The sequence below is a fragment of the Melanaphis sacchari genome, unplaced genomic scaffold (genome assembly GCF_002803265.2).
Source record: "Melanaphis sacchari strain LSU unplaced genomic scaffold, SCAv2.0 Contig108_pilon_pilon, whole genome shotgun sequence".
NCBI classification, from domain to species: domain Eukaryota; kingdom Metazoa; phylum Arthropoda; class Insecta; order Hemiptera; family Aphididae; genus Melanaphis; species Melanaphis sacchari.
The window spans coordinates 734,150-756,076 of NW_020270415.1; the positions used below are offsets into that span (position 1 = coordinate 734,150).

General features: G+C 27.5%; 2 protein-coding genes across 9 annotated transcripts in view; one reads left to right on the forward strand and one right to left on the reverse strand.

Annotated features, from left to right (window-relative positions):
- The window catches only part of LOC112603431 (coiled-coil domain-containing protein CG32809), a 122,543-nt gene that overhangs the window by 29,548 nt on the left and 71,068 nt on the right, over window positions 1-21,927 (forward strand). The window lies entirely within an intron of this gene.
- On the reverse strand, window positions 1,385-21,400 carry LOC112603432. Its single transcript, XM_025351976.1, has 5 exons — window positions 20,923-21,400; window positions 7,305-7,567; window positions 7,084-7,189; window positions 6,589-6,803; window positions 1,385-2,508 (listed from the first exon to the last, which is right to left on the reverse strand). Exons 2-5 carry the CDS (start codon window positions 7,548-7,550, stop codon window positions 1,729-1,731), a joined length of 1,347 nt encoding a protein of 448 aa, XP_025207761.1. The 5' UTR covers window positions 7,551-7,567; window positions 20,923-21,400; the 3' UTR covers window positions 1,385-1,728.

Sequence of the window (21,927 nt, forward strand, 5' to 3'; positions counted from 1 at the left end):
TTATATACACGGTAACAATATCACAGTTATACAATTACTTTCAAATTACATACTTAATCTAAAAAAAAAAATTATTATAATTTATTCCTTATGCAAATAATAAAAATTTTTACAAAATTGCTCAATGCACTTTAAATATTATAATAGGTATTATTTACAACGATAAAATGTATAATTATTGTATCGCGTCATTATTTAGTTTTATGTCAAAATGATTTTTTACGGTGTGGTATGTTAGATTGTTAAAATAAGTATTGAAAATATAATTCGTTAATAAGAATATTATCATTAAAAAAGATATCTTGTAGCAGTCCTATAATCTCGAATCCGATTGATTTTAATGTATATGTAGCACTAAATAGGTTTAGAGATTTATTGGTTATAATTTATATGGCCTTCAGGTTCAATTGATATGAATGAGTAGAGCGAATTGTAAAGTTGATCAAAGCATTTGATTGACTATACGAGTAGACTAAATTTTAGGGCGCATGGCACGTCATTCTATAAAGAAAAAAGTAAACGTATGACATAAATTATCAATATGTTCAACCGATGCACCTCTATATTCTATTACTATATACAGGGTGCTTAACTAAAGCATGCTTACTTCCATCTTTTCTTTAGTTATAAAAGATTTTTGTTTTTTTGCTTTACTTCAAAAATATCTTGTGATTACAAAAATGCCCTATTTAAATTTAAAATCACTCCTTTTTACTGTAAATTATTAAGTGAATAATTTTTTTTTTAATATTGATGCACCTAATAAGTTGTTTTACAACTATTAAAATATTATATTAAAAAAAATAATGGTTCTTAAAAATTGTTTCATAAAAATATTAAATATTGGATCTAGTATATATTATATTTTTACCATTTATAACAATTATAAATATTAAAAAACTAATATTAATTGCTAACATTTTCTAAACACTACAGTCCGCATATTTTTCAAACCCATTAACCTGATCTAACAACAATAATTGTTTTTAAGCATGTACAAGGCATTTACAATCTTTGTGTTCGACTGCAAATTGAGTCAAATTCGAACAAAGTAACTATTTATCTTTATATTAAAATCGTCGGCGATTTAGGTTAAATGATAAGTGATAATTATGGATTATTATATTACAAATTTGCGGAAAAGGGCTGAAACGATTATAATATTTTTTTAACACTGTTCTATCGTACGACTGTACAAAATTATAGAATACGCCTTATAAATAAATAACACGTCTTAAACTACAGCCTGGTGGCTTGTTTGCATAATGCATTACACTTGATTTCGCGCACTGAATGGTTTTCAATTTTTTAATGTTACAGTTTTATAATCGGTTTACATTTAACCTCTGAATTTTTGTTCCCAGACAAACTGTCAAATGTATCATCAACGAATTTCACGTTTGTTTTTTTTTTTAACTTTGGAAAAATTTACAAATTTTGGTAGGTACTCGAAAAAACCAGTGTACACCGTAACTTGGCCGTCACATACGGCGTATTATGATTTAAGTGAATACAATTATAGTTCTAAGCTCCACGCACTATTAATAATAAAAATAATAATATATTATATATAAGTATGTACAGTATCGCTCCCTGGATCGACGTCCCCACCTACCACCGTGCTATAATAAAGTGTATGGCGGTATAGCGTCGGCGGCAGGTGACAGGGTCGTTAAATGGTTGGTGAGATTGGGTGGCGGTGGTTGGATGACCAGAACGCGAATCTCGTCAGAACATATAGCACTTCGGCAGAGCGGGCAAATAGTGGACGCCGTTGTAGAACTGTTTGCGGGTCTCGTGCCAGGACAGAACGGAAGCCGCGCGGAACGGGTCCGTTACACAGGCCGAGCACACGCTAGCCACTTTAGACACTTCCCACTCGGCCGGTTCGTACTTCCGGTCGTACAGATCACCGTCGGACCTGGCGAACCGGTCGTTACTGTCGGCGGGAGTGACGTCGGTCATCGACTTCTGGAACAGGGGAGTCCAACGCTTGTAACGGATCGAAGTGCTGCTACGGCGGTTTTCGTCTTGTTTGTCCAACAAATTGACGCGAAACGTCTCGTCGGCAGCCGGTGTGTCGTAGAAGTCATAAAGACCACCGTCAAAAAGCGGCAGATGTGGCTGCGGTGGCAGTTGCGGAAACAGCGAATCCTTCGGCGCCGGGCTGCTGACAGTAGGTATCGGAAGCATGGGCAGCCGCTGACCGTTGGCGAACTTTCCGCCGTGCGCCAAGTGTGGTGGCCTCGTAGCCTCCGGGCCGGGGGGTAGTGTGGGTGGTGCCTCGGTTTCGGCCTCGTCCACCGACTCGTCATATCCATGATGGAAGTTGTGCACGTGATGGTGCTTGTGGTCGTTGTATGCCTTGCCCGCTGTTAGCGCCGCCTTGTACAGCGAGAGCAACGTCAGTTCTCCCGAATATGCTGGGTAGTGGACAGCCAACGCCTGATCCAGGTACTCCCGTCCAGTAATTGCCACGCCGCCACCCTTAATCTGCTTGCCGGCCATCTGTCAAAAAAAAAAAAAAAAACATAACGTCAAAATTTTATTACGAACTGTCGACAATGATACGAGCTGAAATTTCATCAACTGGGAAGACACTCACAAAAAGCTCACATTCAAGTCGTTAACTATGCCTTAGCTAAACTATAACCTAATCTCACTCGCCCCACGCTCGAAGTTTATGTAATTTATGTATCGTTATTCGATGAATTTAATTATATTCTACGTCGGACAACAAATCAAACATAGGTGTTCATATTATAACATCGTTTTCTCAGATACTTTGATTTCTTACTTTTTTCATTATACGGGTTCCAGAATATTCATCACTGTTCAATAATACCGGGTGGTCCGTTTAACGTTGGACATTCATTATTTTAAAAATTATTAACATTTCAAAAATATTTTTGCATAATTTTTGTAAAAACAACATTTTTACTAATTTGATCGTTGTTATATTTTATTCTAAAACAGAATATTTTTTTTGAATACTTCGATATTTTTCCATTGTTTAGTACCTACTCGTACGATTTGTGTTAATTCTTAAGTCTTGTATGTAAATCAAACAATTTTAATAATATTAATGTTTTGTAAATCATGAACCATCCCTCTCCCACCTAAAATAGAAAACTGTTTGAGCACCACGTTCAATTTCCGCTCGAAATTCGTAAACTATGCAGACATTTGAAATAAATTTCCGGCGTTTAAGCAAATATCAATATCCATATCCATATTACGTTAGATATCATAAACTTTCAATGATATGACCCTAATAATAATAAAATACACTTGATCCAAGAAGAGTTCCTACTTGTCATGTACATAACTATACGTACCGATAAAATATAATAATATCGCAATTTCATCGAAGATTAAACACGTACTTTTAATCCGTAAATAATATTATGAGGTTATCACATATGAAGCGATTAATTCTTGTTTATGAATTTCACTATAATATATGACTGTTTTTTAGTAAGCATTTAAAAAAAAGAAATTTTAACTCAAAAATTATAAAAGAATTCTTTATCAGTAAACTATGTATTCAAAACTTTAAGGCGGAGAAACCAATACGATTCATAATACTATTATGCTATGTGTAGCCGATGATTTGGATTTGTTATTCCAAGAATATCCATTTAATATTATAATGCTATTATAAGAATAGCATTTATACTAGCATACATGTATTATTTATCTTTTTATTTCATTATAGTTAGGTTGGGTTAGATTAACTTAAGTAGTAACAGATAACTAACGATCAGTCATATAATATGACTAATCAAATAGTTCTAGTTAAAAATGTTAAGGGTTATTTTTATATTCTAATGTTGTGATGACTCTATTAATACTATTTTAAATTCGACAGTAAAGACTGCAATATACATTATTATAGATTTTGCAATGTTTTATTATATAAAATTAACTTTATAATTTTTCGTCTATCTATTAATTTACACAAGTTATTATAGAAAAAAAATATTTTTAGTTCTATTCTTAAACCAGCATACGGGATTTTTTAGTACTAGTTTAAATCATATAATTAACGAATTCATTTATACCAACGAAAATAAATACGTGTCATTAAGGTAAACTAGATTAAGGTAGGTTCTTTCAACGTTCTAAGAGTTCATAATTATTATATGTATATTTCTTTTTATTATTATTTCACCGGAAAGTAAAAGCATAATTAAAATAATAATTTTTAGCATTTAACAGTTGAATAAATTAATATTATATGTCACACGCAATGAAATAAAATAAACTTAACGCGTCTGCCTGCGTCGTGACCTCTACAAAGAATAATCTGTTTTTTATATTAACACGGTTATCACGTCATTAATAATGACGTAATATTTTAACACTTAGTAGTAGTAATATAATTATGATTTTGTCACTTTTACGGTTATTACCATCAATTTCTTGCATAGTTCATTGTGCTTTTAGTCACATAATAATATAACATTATATATTTAACAAAAATAGAAGAATAAAGGATGATAAAAAGATGAAAAAAAAAGAAACCGTAGTGAAAAGTCACTATCCATACTGACTAATGACAATAGTCAAAAAAAAATATGAAACAATTAAAAATCATAATTTTTCAAACATTTTCGATATTATGTCTATGTACGGTATAGTAATGTTTAACCGTTAAGGCAAATATGAATAAATATCAATGATCAGAATGATTTTAGCATATCGCGAATTTTGACGTAAACTTTTAACTGAATAAGGGGGAAAGATTTCAGTATATAATACCACTCTATGGTAGCTCTTATCCGCATGTACTGTAAACATGAACTACACGTAAATAATAAACTGTGTATTGATTCAATACATCTTATCATCGTATATAAACATTATCAAAAAAATATTCTATTCTCAAAATGCGTCGTATGTTCGTTAGCTAATATTTACTAACCTATACTTTTGCGAATCATCGTTAAAAACTAATAATGTAAAAAGAAAAAAATACATAGTTATTGGTGAATATAATATCAAAAGATTTAACGATTCAAGTTCAAGAAATTCATAATAAGAACGATTTTATTGAAGAAATCCTATCAAGGAAACCTACTGAGCGACTATCTAAATTTAAAAAAATAAATCTTTATACATAATATACAAGATCTATAATCAGTATTCGTATAACGATAAAATTATGAATGTGTTTTCGTGTGATTATCAACTCATTAAGTAGATAAACAAAAATACCCAACTCAACCGTGAATGCATGCAATCAATTAAGCTTTTTTAACCTATCACCTAATTGGTCCGAAAATATTATTATAAGTATTGATAACACTTCGTAATTTAAATTTTTGCAATGATAAAAAATAAATTCATTGATCACTTATCTAGAAAATTGTATAGGATCCATAGAACATATTTTGCAGTAGTCAATTAATTTCCACAATCGTCGTTCAGTTCTATTTGTTTTTATTTTCGTATAAAAGTTCGATAGTTTTTTTATTTTACTCTATCTTATTTCTATAACGAACAAATTACGGTTTTTTATAACACCATATCGTCGAAAACAAATAGTACGGGCACACTATAATCTTAGAATTGGCACAAAAATAAAAAAATAAATTTTTTGAGTTATTGTAATGTTGTATTTTATTAAAATCTACTAAAAATTATATTGCTTGAACAAAAAAAGTAAAGAGATTTCTGCTAGAATTTTGAAGTCGTATATTTACATACATTTTTTTTTTTTATCAATTTTTTTTTTTTTTGCGGAATCAAATGGAATAATAACGGCTGCTAAAACGATTCCGTGTGAAAACAATCAATAACAACAATATCTATAAACAGAAATCATATCCGGTTGATCGATCAATATTATACGGTTTGCCTTTTATACTTTTTACGATAATAATCGTTATACCTATCGTGTAACAAATTCCGATCTCGCTGCAATGAATGTTTATTAAGATGACCTATTTCCAATTCCTGTACACAACAAAGTTAGTATAATCATTTTAGGGGTAAAAAACGTTTAACCAATTATAAAAAAAAATCATATCGAATAATTCTAATGAATATCAAAGGATTTTTGTTTGTGATGTAATTATACCTACATGTGTCCGTTTCAAAGCATACGATTTATTTGAATAACTCAAAAAAATATTAATTTTTCCTCCATAGTCAATCAAAAATAATATTTATAAGTGAATATAAATATATATCACATACTGAGTATGATTACTTAAGTATTTAATACGTACATATATTAATACATTATGGATAGTTATAAGAACTAATTAAAAATTAAGTTGTATTGTATCAACAAATTAATTCAAAAATAAAATATTATATTCAACTTTAGAAATTATAATACAAATAATATCCCAATATGGTTCGAAATATTGTAATTTTCGTACTCTCAATTATAACCAGGGAAATATTACGTAATATTATTTACTCTAATGACTCGCCTCAACTGATACAAATATATTTATATGTTGTTAGTATTTTTATTTTTATAATTTTTAATTGCTTCAAAGAAAAGGTCCTTTAGCCGTTAAACAAACGCAGTCCCAACTATAAACTCTCTGTGTAGAAGGTGTCTGTACTTACCAAGTTGTAAAATCCTCTGCCCACTCTTTCGGAATTGATCCACAGCTGCCACTCACCCGTGTGACCGTTCCACGACTGACACACATGATACCATTTGAACAATTTCTCCGGATAATTAATTCTGTAAATGGTATGTCCGTTGATAGCCAACGAGTAATATGTTTTGTCGGGCTTGTTCTCAATCCACGAATATATAACACGGGATTTACCAGCATCTATATACATGAAAATAAAATAAACTCAAATAAAAATACAGTTTGTATTTATAGATAAAAATTGAAAATTGTTTTTCCTAAAATTTAATTAATAAAAACTTAGTTATCATATAAATAAAATATTTTCAATATTAATTATATATTAATTTAAAAAAATTATACGCAGTGATGCGTTAGTAAAGATGGTCACTGAGTCACAGCAATTATATTTTTTTTCTTACAAAAATATAAAAAAAAAAAACAATATGTATACCTATTACAGCTTTATTGGTCTACTTACGCGAATACGAGAATATGGGTTGATCGTGCGTGTAGTTGAAAATGTTATGCCAGTGGCATAGCGTGAATTCTTTCAAGTCTGGAATTTTGGTCTTGTATAGGAGGTACTGAAAATAGACGAAGTAGTAGAATTTATTTATAATAATGATCTAAAATGTCCATTAAACCGAAATTCGTCCGAGTACATATGGGTACGGTATAGGTCGTATGGGGTTCGCTTACCTGTGGCGATTCGGCGTCCTGAGTGAAGACCGCCTTGCGCAGTTCACACCGATCTCGTGGTTTTTCGTGAGCAGACGAGTAGGGTCGCGGTAGTGGTTTGCCGTAGACGGCTGCGTGCGTAGGTAAATTTAATTTAGGCGAACTGTTCCATGTGTACGGTTTGTGCCACTTCCAGTATGGTTCCGAAGCGGTCATTGTACAGCACCAGACCACGATAACCATCGCCGTCAGTTGGATCGAAACCATTTTGAGTGAAATAAATACTGAAACGAATTTATAATAAGTTAAAACAACTTTAATTCAAACACGTTTTATTTAATTAGATGATATTATGTTTCCAATGTTATTTTTTAATAAAAATAGCAATTTAGCCTACGTATTTGCAAAAAATAATTTACTGTAATTTGTTTTTAACTTTTTTTTTTTTTATAATGCTTATAAATTCACACCCTGGTTCATGATATTAATAATGTTAATATAATTACGTAATTTTATAATAATATTATTGTCGATATGCGTTACGACGGCGAGATATATAGGCAATTCGCCTACGCTGTTGTGTAGAAATTGTACGTTAACATAATCGACAAAATTCATATCATCATGACTTCATGAGTCACGAGTCATGACATCCTGATAATGCGTCTAATAGCAATAATATTATGTTTATTTGGAACTGTTACAATGGTACGTAGTGATGGGAACAATCGAGAGAAAATAATCGAGTACTCGATTATTAGAAAATAATCGATTACTCGATTATTAGAAAAATTATCGAATTGCTCGGTCAAAAATAATCGAATGAAAAATTAGTAGTTAGTAGTTACTTATTAGTAATTACTATTTTTATAATAACTAGTTTATAGTTACTTTATAGTAGTTGGTATAGCTATTCGAATTTCGAACACTGAACCAGTAGGCAGTAATCATTCTTATCTACTAATCTACTATTCACTAATATTATAATATAATAATAACTAATACATATTTAAAAATACCCAGGCGGCCGCGGCGTAGTATAACTATACTTTATTATTAATCTGTACTATCTGGAATTGTTAAGGAAATGGTTTCTATTATTATTTATATCTATTATAAATAATAATTTTGATCACATATATATATTATTTTGGTATAATATACTATATTTCAATTTAATTTATATGTTGTATCAGTTGTATCGTACATTTGTTATCGGACTAGCGACTATCACTATATAATAGTGACCATTCTCTCGATTAAAATAATCGAGTGAATTACTCGATTATTATAATATCTCGATTACTAATCTCTCGATTATCGAAATCATTCGATTATTCCCATCACTAATGGTACGCATTTGAATATCATTTTGTAGGATAGCACATGATATGTTATTACTGAAAATTCTCGGCACGCATTTAAACTTTTTATTTTTAACTATGACAGTTTTTTTCGTTTAAAGTTTGCACGTATAATGTGTACGTTTATATATTAATGTAAACAAATTATATTTTTAATATGAATCTTTATATTTTTATTTCAGTGTGTTTTTTATTGCTATTTTAGTGCATAAAGTTCCTAGTTCACTATAATATAATATGCAGTAAATATTATTATACCCAAAGCTATATAATATTATTTATTGACTTATTCTCTGTACATACGTCAGCTTTTTCTTTTTATTATATTATAATAACATCTAAAAGTCTAAAGTTAATATTCAATTCACCGAAACTATAACATAAAGCACACATTTTGCAGCCCCAGGAGGTGAAACTTTCAAAAACATAGCGACTCCGTCACCGCTACCACTACAAGTAACCATCACTTTTTAAAATGATCCGTTTACTTCTCTCTAGCGAGGTAAAATAAGGTTAAAACTCTAAACTTCTACTTGTTAGTAATATAATGTGTAGGTATTTTCCTCTTATAGTAATTTTCAACTTAAATTTCCATGCGTGACATATTTTTTTGATTAGTAATATTTTTTGCGTATAATATAACTTTACATTATATAAAATAATAATTTTTTTTTTTATTGAAAAGCTTATTTACAATCTATACTTAATTAAGTATAATAAATAAATTTTTTAATTAAAAGAATATTTACATAACATGAGGATGTTTTTGAGGAAACTACTCATTAGTAGCCCCTCTGAATTTGAATATTTAAAAAATAATAATAACAACGAAAACTCATTATAAACATAACACCAATCTGCGTCAAAAATTCAATTAAATGATTAAAATAATGCCATAATAACCTTAAAAGATCGTGTAGCAGCATATTTATTAATATTTTTTGCTTATTAAATTTAAATAAATGTAGTAGAAAAAAAATTAATATTTAATTAATCAATCCTAAAAATTTCAACGATAAAACCTATAAAATAGAAATAACTTTTACATTTAAATGTCACACATTCAGCTCACATACATTTTTTTTAAGTTTAAAACCCCTTTTAATCGTGATATTTTAATGTTGTATAGTTATTGTTGATATAACTTTGTCAACGATAGAAAAGAAATTATTCTCAAATCCATAGGATATATTTATATATATAAGAAATATTGTTTTTCGGGGAAGACAATCGAAACTATTTCAAGGGAAGAAAAAAAAATACAAATGTCGGTAAACATTATTTTAAAACAGATAACATATTTTTTTTAGGATAGCGAAAAACCACATTAAATTAAATAAAAACATTCACAATATAAACAAAATACAATGAATGACGAGAAAGTAACATAATTGTGGTATTTATGTATTGTTACTAAATGTGTTACAATGTATATAAATTTGATTCCGTATTACATTCACTGTTTAAAAAAAAGTAATAATAATATAATTAATTTAAAACAAATCTTATTACAATGTATTATACATTCTAGCCAATTAAATTTTTTAAATCGTTTAAGAATTAAGTAGGTATTTAAGATTGATATTTTTGGTTCAAATTTTCTGATAATTAATGAATAATAATTATACTGACCAAATAAAAATCTTGTAAGCAACTTCATCATTGTTCGTTCAACAACATATTAAACGTGATGATTACTTATATTATTATTATTATTAATACCATTATTTTTATAATTATTATAACCATGTGCTTGTATATTCAATTTCTTAAACAAATTTATCATAAATAACGGTGTACGTATTATATTTTGTATTCCTTAATACAAAATAATAGTACCCAAAGCAATTTTAAGAGTGTTGAATACTTGAATGATACATTTTTTGTCAACAAAAATAACTTTGACTTTTTATTAATATTTAATAAATACCCCTGTCTCGTAAAATAATATAAAGAAACTCAATCGTCAAATCTGAAGTAAAAATACATTATGTTAAAATAGAAAATTCAAAAGTGTTTCATAAAACTCTTGATAAATCGTTAAAAAACTTTATTTTTCTTTATTGATGTATTAATTATAATAATAATGTCTGTAACTACGTTTAATCGCTTACGCATAATTATAATATTTTATTATCAAACCATTAAAATTATTCTTAAAAATATATTTGTTGTTTATATATACAATATAGTATTTCAAATTTTCGCTTTTTGTCACGATTTATTTATTTATTTTTATTTTAAATGAAATATTAAAAACGGTTTTAAAACTGGATTTGAAATTCACATTTAGTTACACGATTAACTAACTGTAAATAATAATATGTAAACCAGTATAAATTATAATATATTACATTGAACAGTTCTGATGATTCCCTAAAGCTGCTTGTTTCTAGAGTAAGGTTTCATACATATATTATTATTTCATATATAACATATCAACACTACCATTAAATGTGACCGTTAAAAGTATTATATAAATATAAATATGATATAATATTCATCAAACAAAGCGATTGTTATTATTAAATTCATGTATCAGAGACCGATTTTATTTTGACAAGCGTTTTAACCGTTCATTAATCATAACGTTATTCTTCATATTTAATATTTATGTCATTATTTGAATGCGAAACTCGTATATATTACTGTACGTATATAATATGTGTATATTATAATAATATCATATGTATAGATTCTTCCGTAATCCTTTTGATACGTCGCGTTAAACAATAACTTTTCACGCATTTCGTTAATGACGTGCTGTTAAGAACATGTATTTTATTTCTTTTCAAAACAGCTATTATAATAACAAGAAACTGTAATATTTTTTATCGTAAATACACTAACAATTATCTCTGGTATTTAAAAAGAGATTGTTAAAAAAAATGTTCTTGGATTTTACTAAAAACCTTTGTTTTGTGCAATTTTGAATATATCTTTTTAGTTTTTTGAATATTTTTTTTTAACAAACATTATTTACTTACTATGTTTGTATAAATTCTAATCAATGATGTATAAAATATTTTGTTTTTAAAATATTTTTGAGCATTTAAAACTCTGTTAAAAACCTTACTTACAACTACTTACACGGCTGCACTACAGCACAATACGTTTAATCTAATTATCACGTATCATTTAAGGTCACGACAATTACTGGACCAACTAACGTTAGGCATTTTATAAAATGAACCAGAACCGTAGCTACAACTATTATGTACGTTTAATAATATACTATACCCTGCAATATTATAATAAACGCATGATACACATTAGATATGCATAGTAATTCAATTAAAACGATAATATTACTAATATGTTTACGAGGTTAGTTATATGTGTACGTTATGCGATATAATAATGCAATATAGGCGCCGCTGTGTTTGATATTAATTTGTATATGACGTTGACGGGCTAATAATGAACACCACTTTCGTATGTAGTATGAATATATATTTTTCTATTTGCTATTTTCAATTGTAAGCTCATTAATTTGACGAACTTAAAAACTGTATTTAAACGTAAGTAGGCGTACTTATATTCATTAAAAGTTTACAATATATCATCTAAACCACATAAACATAAAGAAAGAACGTGTACTTTAAAACTTTAAAATGTATATCTACATTTCTTGAAAAAATTAATGAAAAAATATTAGTGAATAAATTCACCAGGATTACATATTTTCTAATTTATTCATTTTCATTATTTGTAGAACCTGTTGTTTTACACTTTAAAGAAAACAATAAAATATCAAAAACAGTATGTTTGCAATATTTTTAACATAATTTTTATTCATTGGCGAGCGGTATAAAAACAACAACGAATACCAAAAAACTATTAGTTTCATACAAAATGACAAAGACCGTATCTAATCGTCTACAATCGTTTCTTTCATATTATTAAACGTAAAGACTAAAATATCATCGATAGTAATACCAAATGATATTTGATCTTGTATTATATTGTATTCCATTTATCATTTCTATCAGTATACTTTTTAATAATTCCCAATTTTAGAGTTTTAATAAACGCAAGATATAAGCAATAATAAAAATAAATGGTGCAAATATACTAAAAAAAAAAAAAAATCACCATATGCTACAAATGTATCAATCTGTTAAGTCTGTGGTAATTTGTTTTGACACTGCTACTAATCGTTACAAAATATTATTACACAGCCAACAGTACGCCAAATACATAAACTGCCGACTCGGGTTTACTGTCACAACATGTTACATATATTATTATTCAATCGCCTCCATACGGCCGTTCTTAAAGCGCGACTCTCGGCCACGCACCTCCGGCGCACATCTGCTGTCCGCCTTAATCGTATCAGTTCCTATAATAATATTATGTAGGTATATATTGTGGCTTAAATAATAAGATATATTTTATATTATAAAGCGCATATACTCATTCAATTATCAGTGCAGTTATGTATAGTAATTAACAGTTATATAATATGACGCCTGCGTTCAAGTGGCGCTCCTGTATATGATCCACACAATCGCATTCACCATATTATTATTATATTATAATATATTATTACATAGTACGATGTTTCATCAATGCATGTCCCGTCGCAAACGCCTATGAATATATTATAATTTTTAACATGTAGCCTTGGATGGAGGGGGGTACATTTTCAATAATAGTTGAATCGTATTATAAACGATTTCAATTCCTCTTATGAATAGGTTTTCTCGTTTTAAGCTTGAATATTACAAATATCGTAAAAGGTTTTTATCAACAAAAATCGACACGGCTGGTTTACAACTCTATTATACATATATAATACTAGTTAATCATGCACGGCATTACTCGTGACAAATTAAATGCCTGTAGATTTACCACTTCTTAAATTCCATTTAATATAAACTTCACAGTTTTTGAACACGGTCATTTAGTTTGTTTGTTTAACCAAATAAAAAATAGAGGTCTGAAATTGAATCCAATCATTGTAACTATTTTATTTGATGTAATCAATGATAATATATATATATATATGAAGATGATATTTTTTCGTAAATCAACTATATTCGATGTTTATGTGTTGAAAAATAAAAGATCAGTAATAAAAAAATAGCTTATGACACTTCGAATCTTGCTGAACTTTTGGTGAACTAAAAACTATTATTTGCTTAAGGGTGCTTGACCTGATTTTATATAATGGATATATTTATTAATAGTGCAATAAATAACTATGTTATTTTCTATAACCAATGGCCACTCTTAACAAGTAAATATTTGTATTAGTCTCTCTTTAAAATACATAATTTCAAAATTCGTTTTCAAATTACACATCTTAGGGTGTGTCTATATACCAAATTTCACAACTATACCGTGATTGCGATTTGCGATACATTTGGTGTTTAAATTGCTTACACATACTTTGAAATTCATATATTTTATTTTTATTAATAAAGATTATTATTTTTAAATTTTAATGAGTATTAAACAGTATGATTTAAATATAAAATGTTTCTATTAGCTCGCCCATGTCTATGATAAATATCGAATTGTCTTATGTCATTTGGGGGAACTGAAAAGTGTCGAGTATGTGTCAAATTCGTTATATATATTCGTCAATACTTTTTTTCTCTTCCACTCTTTGCTCACAATTGTATGGGCTCGATCTTTACTAATCCTACACTTCTAAAGGACTCTGTCTCTCACTTTGTCTTTACTCATACTAGCTATTTGCATACTATTCTCCATTTTGCTTTTCCAGAACATACTCCGCATGATGATAACTAATTATTTTATTGCTACTTGTGCAATTCCTATCTTAGGAAATATAATAGGGATTTTTTTATTTCTATTTTGAATTTTAATTAACTATTTAAAAAAAACAAATAAATAAATGCCTCATATTACCGTAATACAACCGTATATGAAATTTCAATTAACGATAAAATATATTATACTGTTTAATATAATAAACATCAGGTTTACGATGTACAAATAATATTAATGACTTATAATATTATATTTCGCATAATAAACATAAATTATTATTATAATTTGTACAAATCATGAAATAAAAATCAATACAGTTTGACAAAAATTAAAAATGATTCGATAAAGTCATGTATTAAAAATGTATAATATTTAGTATAAAGTCAAACGTTTTATTTTTTTATATTTTCTTAGTTGGTTATGTCTATATATGTATAAAAATTATGTATAAACTACATAAAATATTATAAAATATCAACTTAAATCGCAAGTGCACGCATGTATATATATACTAGTTGAAAAACGCTAACTTCAATTTTTCACTTTGAAGTATTTCACGAGAAAAAAAACTGAGAATTTTCGTTTTGACTAAAAGCTCTGTGAAAACATTTTATCGTGTCTTATTCGTTCTAATAACTAATCTAATTGTAATAATTTTTGCATCAAAACATTAATAAATATATGATGAACATAATATGACAAAATTTTGGCGTGTATCAAAATGTTCACTCAAGTAATATTTTCCCTCTCTTTTATAAATGACTGTGGGTGATAAGACACATCTGGTTTTCATAATTTTTAATCTCTTGAATTATTATTTTTGGCTTAATTTAAATGAAAAAAAAACATAATCACATCAAAGGTTGTCTCAACCTTTCTTTGATATCCTAGATAATTATGTAACAGCATTAATAACGGTTTGCATTATTGTTCTGAATATACTCAATTGGCAACACAATATACATATAATAACTTGATGGAGTTTGAAAATAAACCCTGCAGGAGTCTGCTCTGTTTATAATTACTATAATACGATCGTAGATGAATAATTCAGTTATTGATATAGTATTCAATAATATTTTTGATTGTTAAAACTTGAATTGAATACCACAAAATCGTTACATTATTCCTGGAAAATACGAACAACCTATAATTAGGTCACAGAGAAATTCCATTTAATTACGCATAATCGTGAAAACGCTCTTAAATGCGTTAATTTAAATTAACCTGATAAAAACAATTATAATAATAAATATTAAATACAATAATAATATCATAATACAGGTTTAACGTATCACTGATAAATTTTCATGAAATTTGTTTTATTTATTATTATTATTATTATTGCTGTCGTCTAAATTTTGGATATATTTAAAATCCTAAACTGACGTTTCTACACGTACATTTTTTACAAGGAAATCCATGTAGTTTTATTGTAAAAAAAAAAATGTGTGTGATGTAATATTTATACATAACAATAATAATGATAATAATTGACCCAAAGAATCTCAGACAATTACTCATATATTAACGATGTGCATAAAGTGTATAAAACCGAAACAAATTGTTTTTTAGTCACTAATTAGTATTATGTTTATATTTTTTTTTACTATAATAATATGTTCTATCGTTGCCTCCGTTTCATACAGTTCGTTACGTGATAAAAGTTTAATCATTGTATTTTTTCCCGGCGTTTTTTTATACATGGTACATTAATATTTGCGGTTTTATATTGTGTATATACTTACTTATGTATGTGTGTATATTTAAATTACGTATATAAAATACATGTGGAGTTTTATATCATAAATAGCGTTTTATGAACATGCAAAATGATTGGTTGTAGAAGAATGTTATTTGTTGAGTGTCTTACATTGTACATTGAATTAACATCTGTAGTTGATGTATGATGTACCTACAGAATATTATCATGCCTCTAGATCACTCGGTTTTTCAAATTTAAACAATCATTTTATCGAAAAGTATTGACATTTAAAAAAAACGTTTAAGGTAATTTGAAGTCATTACAAAACAACATAAAAAAAAAAATCATAATAATGGAATATACTATTACAATAAAATTAATTTAATTTCCATCGTTATCGTTTTTTCTTTCTAGATATTATCTTTTTTTTTATTGTCATAATTTATTTTAAAATTCATATTCAGAAGTAGTATTTTTCTCTAAGAATTATTGTATAATTTATAAAAATCAAATTTCAAATGAGTAGTTACTATGTTTTAAATTTTGGATTTTAGATTTCTATTTCTGAAGATAGATGTATTCTAGTGTTCAAAAACCTAAATAAAAAATTCAAACTAAGTTTTGGGTGTTCAAAATCATCATGATTCGGATAGAGTTAATACGGGTGTAAGCAGTTCGAAAAATTGTATTTTGAAAACTATATAGGAAGAGAAATAAAAGACAATATTATATCACTTTATCGAAAATAATTTATAAAACAAAATATTATTCAGATTTCAGGTTAATTGGAATGATTGATTTCGGTACAATAAATACTTAATAATGACTTATTTACTAAAAAGTATATATTATATATACAAAAACCTTTCAAATATTTTCCCAAAAAAATTAGTGTTCACCTATAACAAATCAATTGTTTAACCAGGATAATAATGAAGAAAAAATATCGTTGGTTTTAATATTTTTTTATTTATATATTCAATAATAACACGTGATTGCGACAAGTCGATCTATTTATTTCGACGACTATTGTCATTTGTCTGACCGCGATAATAGCTCTCAATGATAAGAACAATGATATAATATAATAACAATAATAATATGATTATTTATATATATATATATATTTACCTATTGTGTTTGTGTGTGTATGTGTATATTTGTGCGCGTATCTCCGATTTATGTCACATATACCTAGTGTTAATGTTTTCGATTAAGTACGTGATTCGAATAAGCATTGGGATTTCTGTGACGCAATTCTATAATGGATTTGCTGGCCAATACAATAATCGTAATGAAATAACCAAAAATTATAATGTAATAACAACAAAGACGTACACAGACGTGCTTACTGTCCGACTGTAGTCTGTAAAGAGAGTGTATAGCGGCGCGTGTCAGAAGGAGGACGGCTATGGTGGCGAGAAATATATCCGGCTCGCGGCCGTTTTTCCAAGACGACGCAATCGAGTAGGCAGTAGACTAGTCAACATGATTCAGTGATGCTGCATTAGAGGGAGAAAGCTTAACTTCTGCCTCTTTAGCAGCAAGATAATGAAATATTAGTGGAAATATTACAATCGACATGATGATGTACTACAATTTCCGCCGATTGTTTTATTTTTTCTCCTATTATTTTATAAATTGATAATTGTAAATATCTACTTTATATTATTATAAATTTAATACTATGCGTTCCTATTTTCCCGTCATTTACTAAGTTTATTTTTTGTTCTTGTTGAAAACTTTAAACGACCGAAATTTGAACCAAACGTTTCTTTCGATTGCACGAACATTAAGAATTTCTATCTACGTCGACTTTTGCGATATTTTACAAAATTTTTTATAGAAACTAACGTATTTTATGATTTTTCGTAAGTTCAAATAGAAAAAAAACATTAACATTATTAATGCTATATATTACATGATAAGAAGTCTTTAAACAACAAAAATAGTAATTTGAGGAACTTTAATTATTCATCTATGTGATGCAAAAAATATATTTATCTACTCAAAAAGCACATATTTTTCCATACCAACATTTTGACAAATTAATTTAAATAATACAATGACAAAACAGTTTTCAGAAACACTATAAATGTTAGTTTTAAGAAATTAATCGCAACTAAAAATGTGGAAATATGTGTTTCAAAAAAAAAAAAAAATTAATTTTGTTTACGTCATTATGTGCTTATATATTGTTGATATATTTCATAATATCCAATATTATTCTGAAAATATTAAAAATATTTATTAAGATAGTTAAATTTTTCAAGAACCAAATTAATACGAAAATATGATCTTATTGCTGATCATTAAATTTACTTCTGACTACTAAATAATCAACATTGCATACATCATAAGACTTAGTTATTTATTGGAAAATTAATTATTTTATTATGTCAATAGTAATTAATAGCATTCAAAGTTAACACAATTTTTATTTTCCATTTGGAAGATTTGGTGGTAAATAGATTCGCCTAGGTTCAAATTAAGCATCATTATGAAATGATCAATGCAAATGATAAATTAGCCTTGGCCTGTAGAGAAACCACATAATTGAATAACCATAATAATATAATAATTGGTATAGTGAAATTACGGTTTCAAAAATATTTAATACAGCTGCGCATCATGAACCAATAAAGTAATTTAATTAAATATATTATTTCTTTTCTTACTTTCAAAAAAAAAAAAAAAAAACTGATAATAATTAACAGATATGCATTTAGGAAATCGTAAATGTGTTTTCAATTGTTATGTTTTTAAATATAACGATAATTATTGTAATGATGTTGCTTTAAATAATTTTGATTGAATAGGTACTAATTTAAGATGTATTTATATTTTATTTATTTTTACTCAAACTGACGACCATACTTTCTATAAAGATAAACCAAAATATTGAAAAAAACTTAATATTAAAAATATATTATTATTATATGTTATCGTTTCATAAAGAATAAATAATTAAAATATTATTTTAAGAAAAAAATTATTCAAATATGGATATTTTGTTTTGTTTGTGTTCAATTATTGTTAACATAAAAATTATTCACAAAATATGTAAATATTACATATTGATTGATATCACTAAAATCTATAAGTATTTTATTTTAATAATGATTAGACTCTGACTGAGAATCAGCAATATAAATATCGTTTTAGTAATAACCAGCAATGACAAACAAGTTAACAAATCTTTAAACTAAACGAGCCTTACGTTTACGAGTAGAATTAAGTTAGGTAGGGTACAAAAATATTTGAAAAAAAAATAAATTGATTTCAAATTGTTTTAACTGAAATTGGTTTGAATATAAATATAAATATTTGTTTAACTACTTCTACACATGTCAATTTTTGTACCCTCGATCGTATTTCTCTGTAATCGAATTATGCAATCATCACCCTTCGCCAGTAAATTAAAATGAAATAAAATTGCGACTATATGTGCATATAGGTATATTGCGTAGGTACATAAAGTGTAAATGTAATTATGAATCCATTTACTGAACTAGTATTTTTATTTAAACTTCCATGCTCGCAATTTTTTCCTTTATATGTTTTATGTTTTATTGTTATTTATTTTTAATCTTATTCCCACATGTGTACCTTACCCGATAGAAATTAGGAAATTTATCAGACTAATTCCATGTATGCAGTACAGGATATTTGCAGTTTAATTTTATCGATGAGGTCAAAATCGTATAGATTTTAAAAAAACTATTATAAAGTGTAAATTGACATTTACATAGCATATAGTAACATACGTAAATTTAATATAATCAGATATGTGAAAAGTGTTTCAATTTTCCTCGAAACTTGAAAGTAATTAAATATTTGTAAATCCGTGATTAATAACATTTTCCTATTAGCTTAGGTTCGACTCTTTAGAGATGAAAATATTATAAGTTAAAATATATAAGTCTTAATTTCACGTAGATATTTTAAAATGATGCTGATTTATGAAACGTTAACCAGAAGATATCTGTTTTAAATACCTATACAGTGTATTTATATATACAGGCATCGCATAACGGTTGAACGAGTTTTTATGATCCTGTTTTAATATATACTGTTTGATATTTTATAAAAATTATGTACCTTTATACGGGCTTGTTGTGTTTTTGGCAAAATTCCCTTTTAAAAAGCATTAAATTCTTTTTTTCTTTTTTTTTTATATAAATAATATATATATTTATATTTGTGAGATTAAATTAAATTCTATTAATGTGTACAAGTAACTCAAAAATAGATAAATTACAATAAAATGTATTTATGTTTGAAAAGTATCGTCTTTTACAAACATTTAGTGAACAATAGATAATATAACTATCATAATATAAACGATGTGTTATTCGGTAAAGCTAGCAAGTTAATGATTTTTACTCAGTTTAGGTAATATTCATTGATAAAAAAAAGTTAATAAAGTTTACTTTTTTCTTGTTTATAACCTAACCTTAATTAATTTTTTACCAACTCAACACTATTTAATTTTATACAGTATTTCTATTACCGTTTTTCATTGAAGTTTTTTTCGTTATTAAAAAAAAAAAAATAAATGAATGGTTCACTCTAAACATTACCCGAAAAATGTTATGATATAAAAACAAAATTAATTTAATAAAAATGTTATTTATTGATTTCACAATAATTAAAAACAATTAAGTTAAATTAGTTGGTTAATTTACGTACTAAAGAAAACTCAAAGATTACCTATTAGTTAAGTTACATAAGTTAAAATTAAATTAACTTTTTATAATTTATTTATACCCAGCCTTGTAATTATTCAGAATCATTAATATTTTATATATTATACTCTAGAACTCACTTGTGTAGCTTGAAAGTGTTGTAGAGTATACTTGACGTTCCGTTTAAATTTTTTGGATTTTCGTCGCGGATCTTGTGTACTGATCGGCACTAAACCACCATACGACCAAATTAAAAATAAAAATTTAATTGATTTTTAAATTACGACGACGCAGTTTATTGCTATATACGATTATATATTTTTTATGTAAATACACCTGTGGACAATCGAGTAAATTTCACAGTGACCACGAGGGGCGCAACGGACGCGACAGTGGTAAGCGAGTGACTGAACGTTTATTAAACAACTGCGACGACGACGACGACGTGTGGTGTGTAACGTGTGTGTGAGCCGGCGAAAAAAACTTAACCGGACGTCTTGTAGGACGTGGTCATCTGTGGCGATCGTTTAGGCAACTCGAAACCGGAATACCGGCAGCTACTCTAATAAATATATATATACCATAATACAATATGAATCGTTTGTGCAGCAGCCGGGACGGCGGGAAACGCACTCGTCTCGCAGTAGAGGTAGACAGAGATGACCCACGTTGTTGTAGGTATTATATTCGCCGACTCCGACATAATATAATAATAATAGTAATGGTAATAACAACGTTTTATCATTGTGTTTATTATTATGTGTATAGTAGGGGAGATTTGCTTTCTCCCGGGATGGACGACGTCGATTCGTCCGCGGCTGCGTGTCGTAGTCTTATCCCCGCAAATTATGTTATAATAATAATAATAGCTGCAGCATAATAGCTTTTATAATTATTCGCCTTCCTGCATAATATTATTAAAATTATTATGTGGATCGAATATCGGAATATTTAATGTGTTGTGTGTATACATCGTTTTATGTTACACACGTATTCACTGTTTTTTTTTATTTATTTATTTATTTATTTTTTTTTTTTTTTTTGGTCCATCCTGTTATTATATCTTAGCTGGCAAAAATACCTAACCATTTTTGATTTTTATATTTTTCTTCAAATTACATTTATATACGTCATATTATATGCAT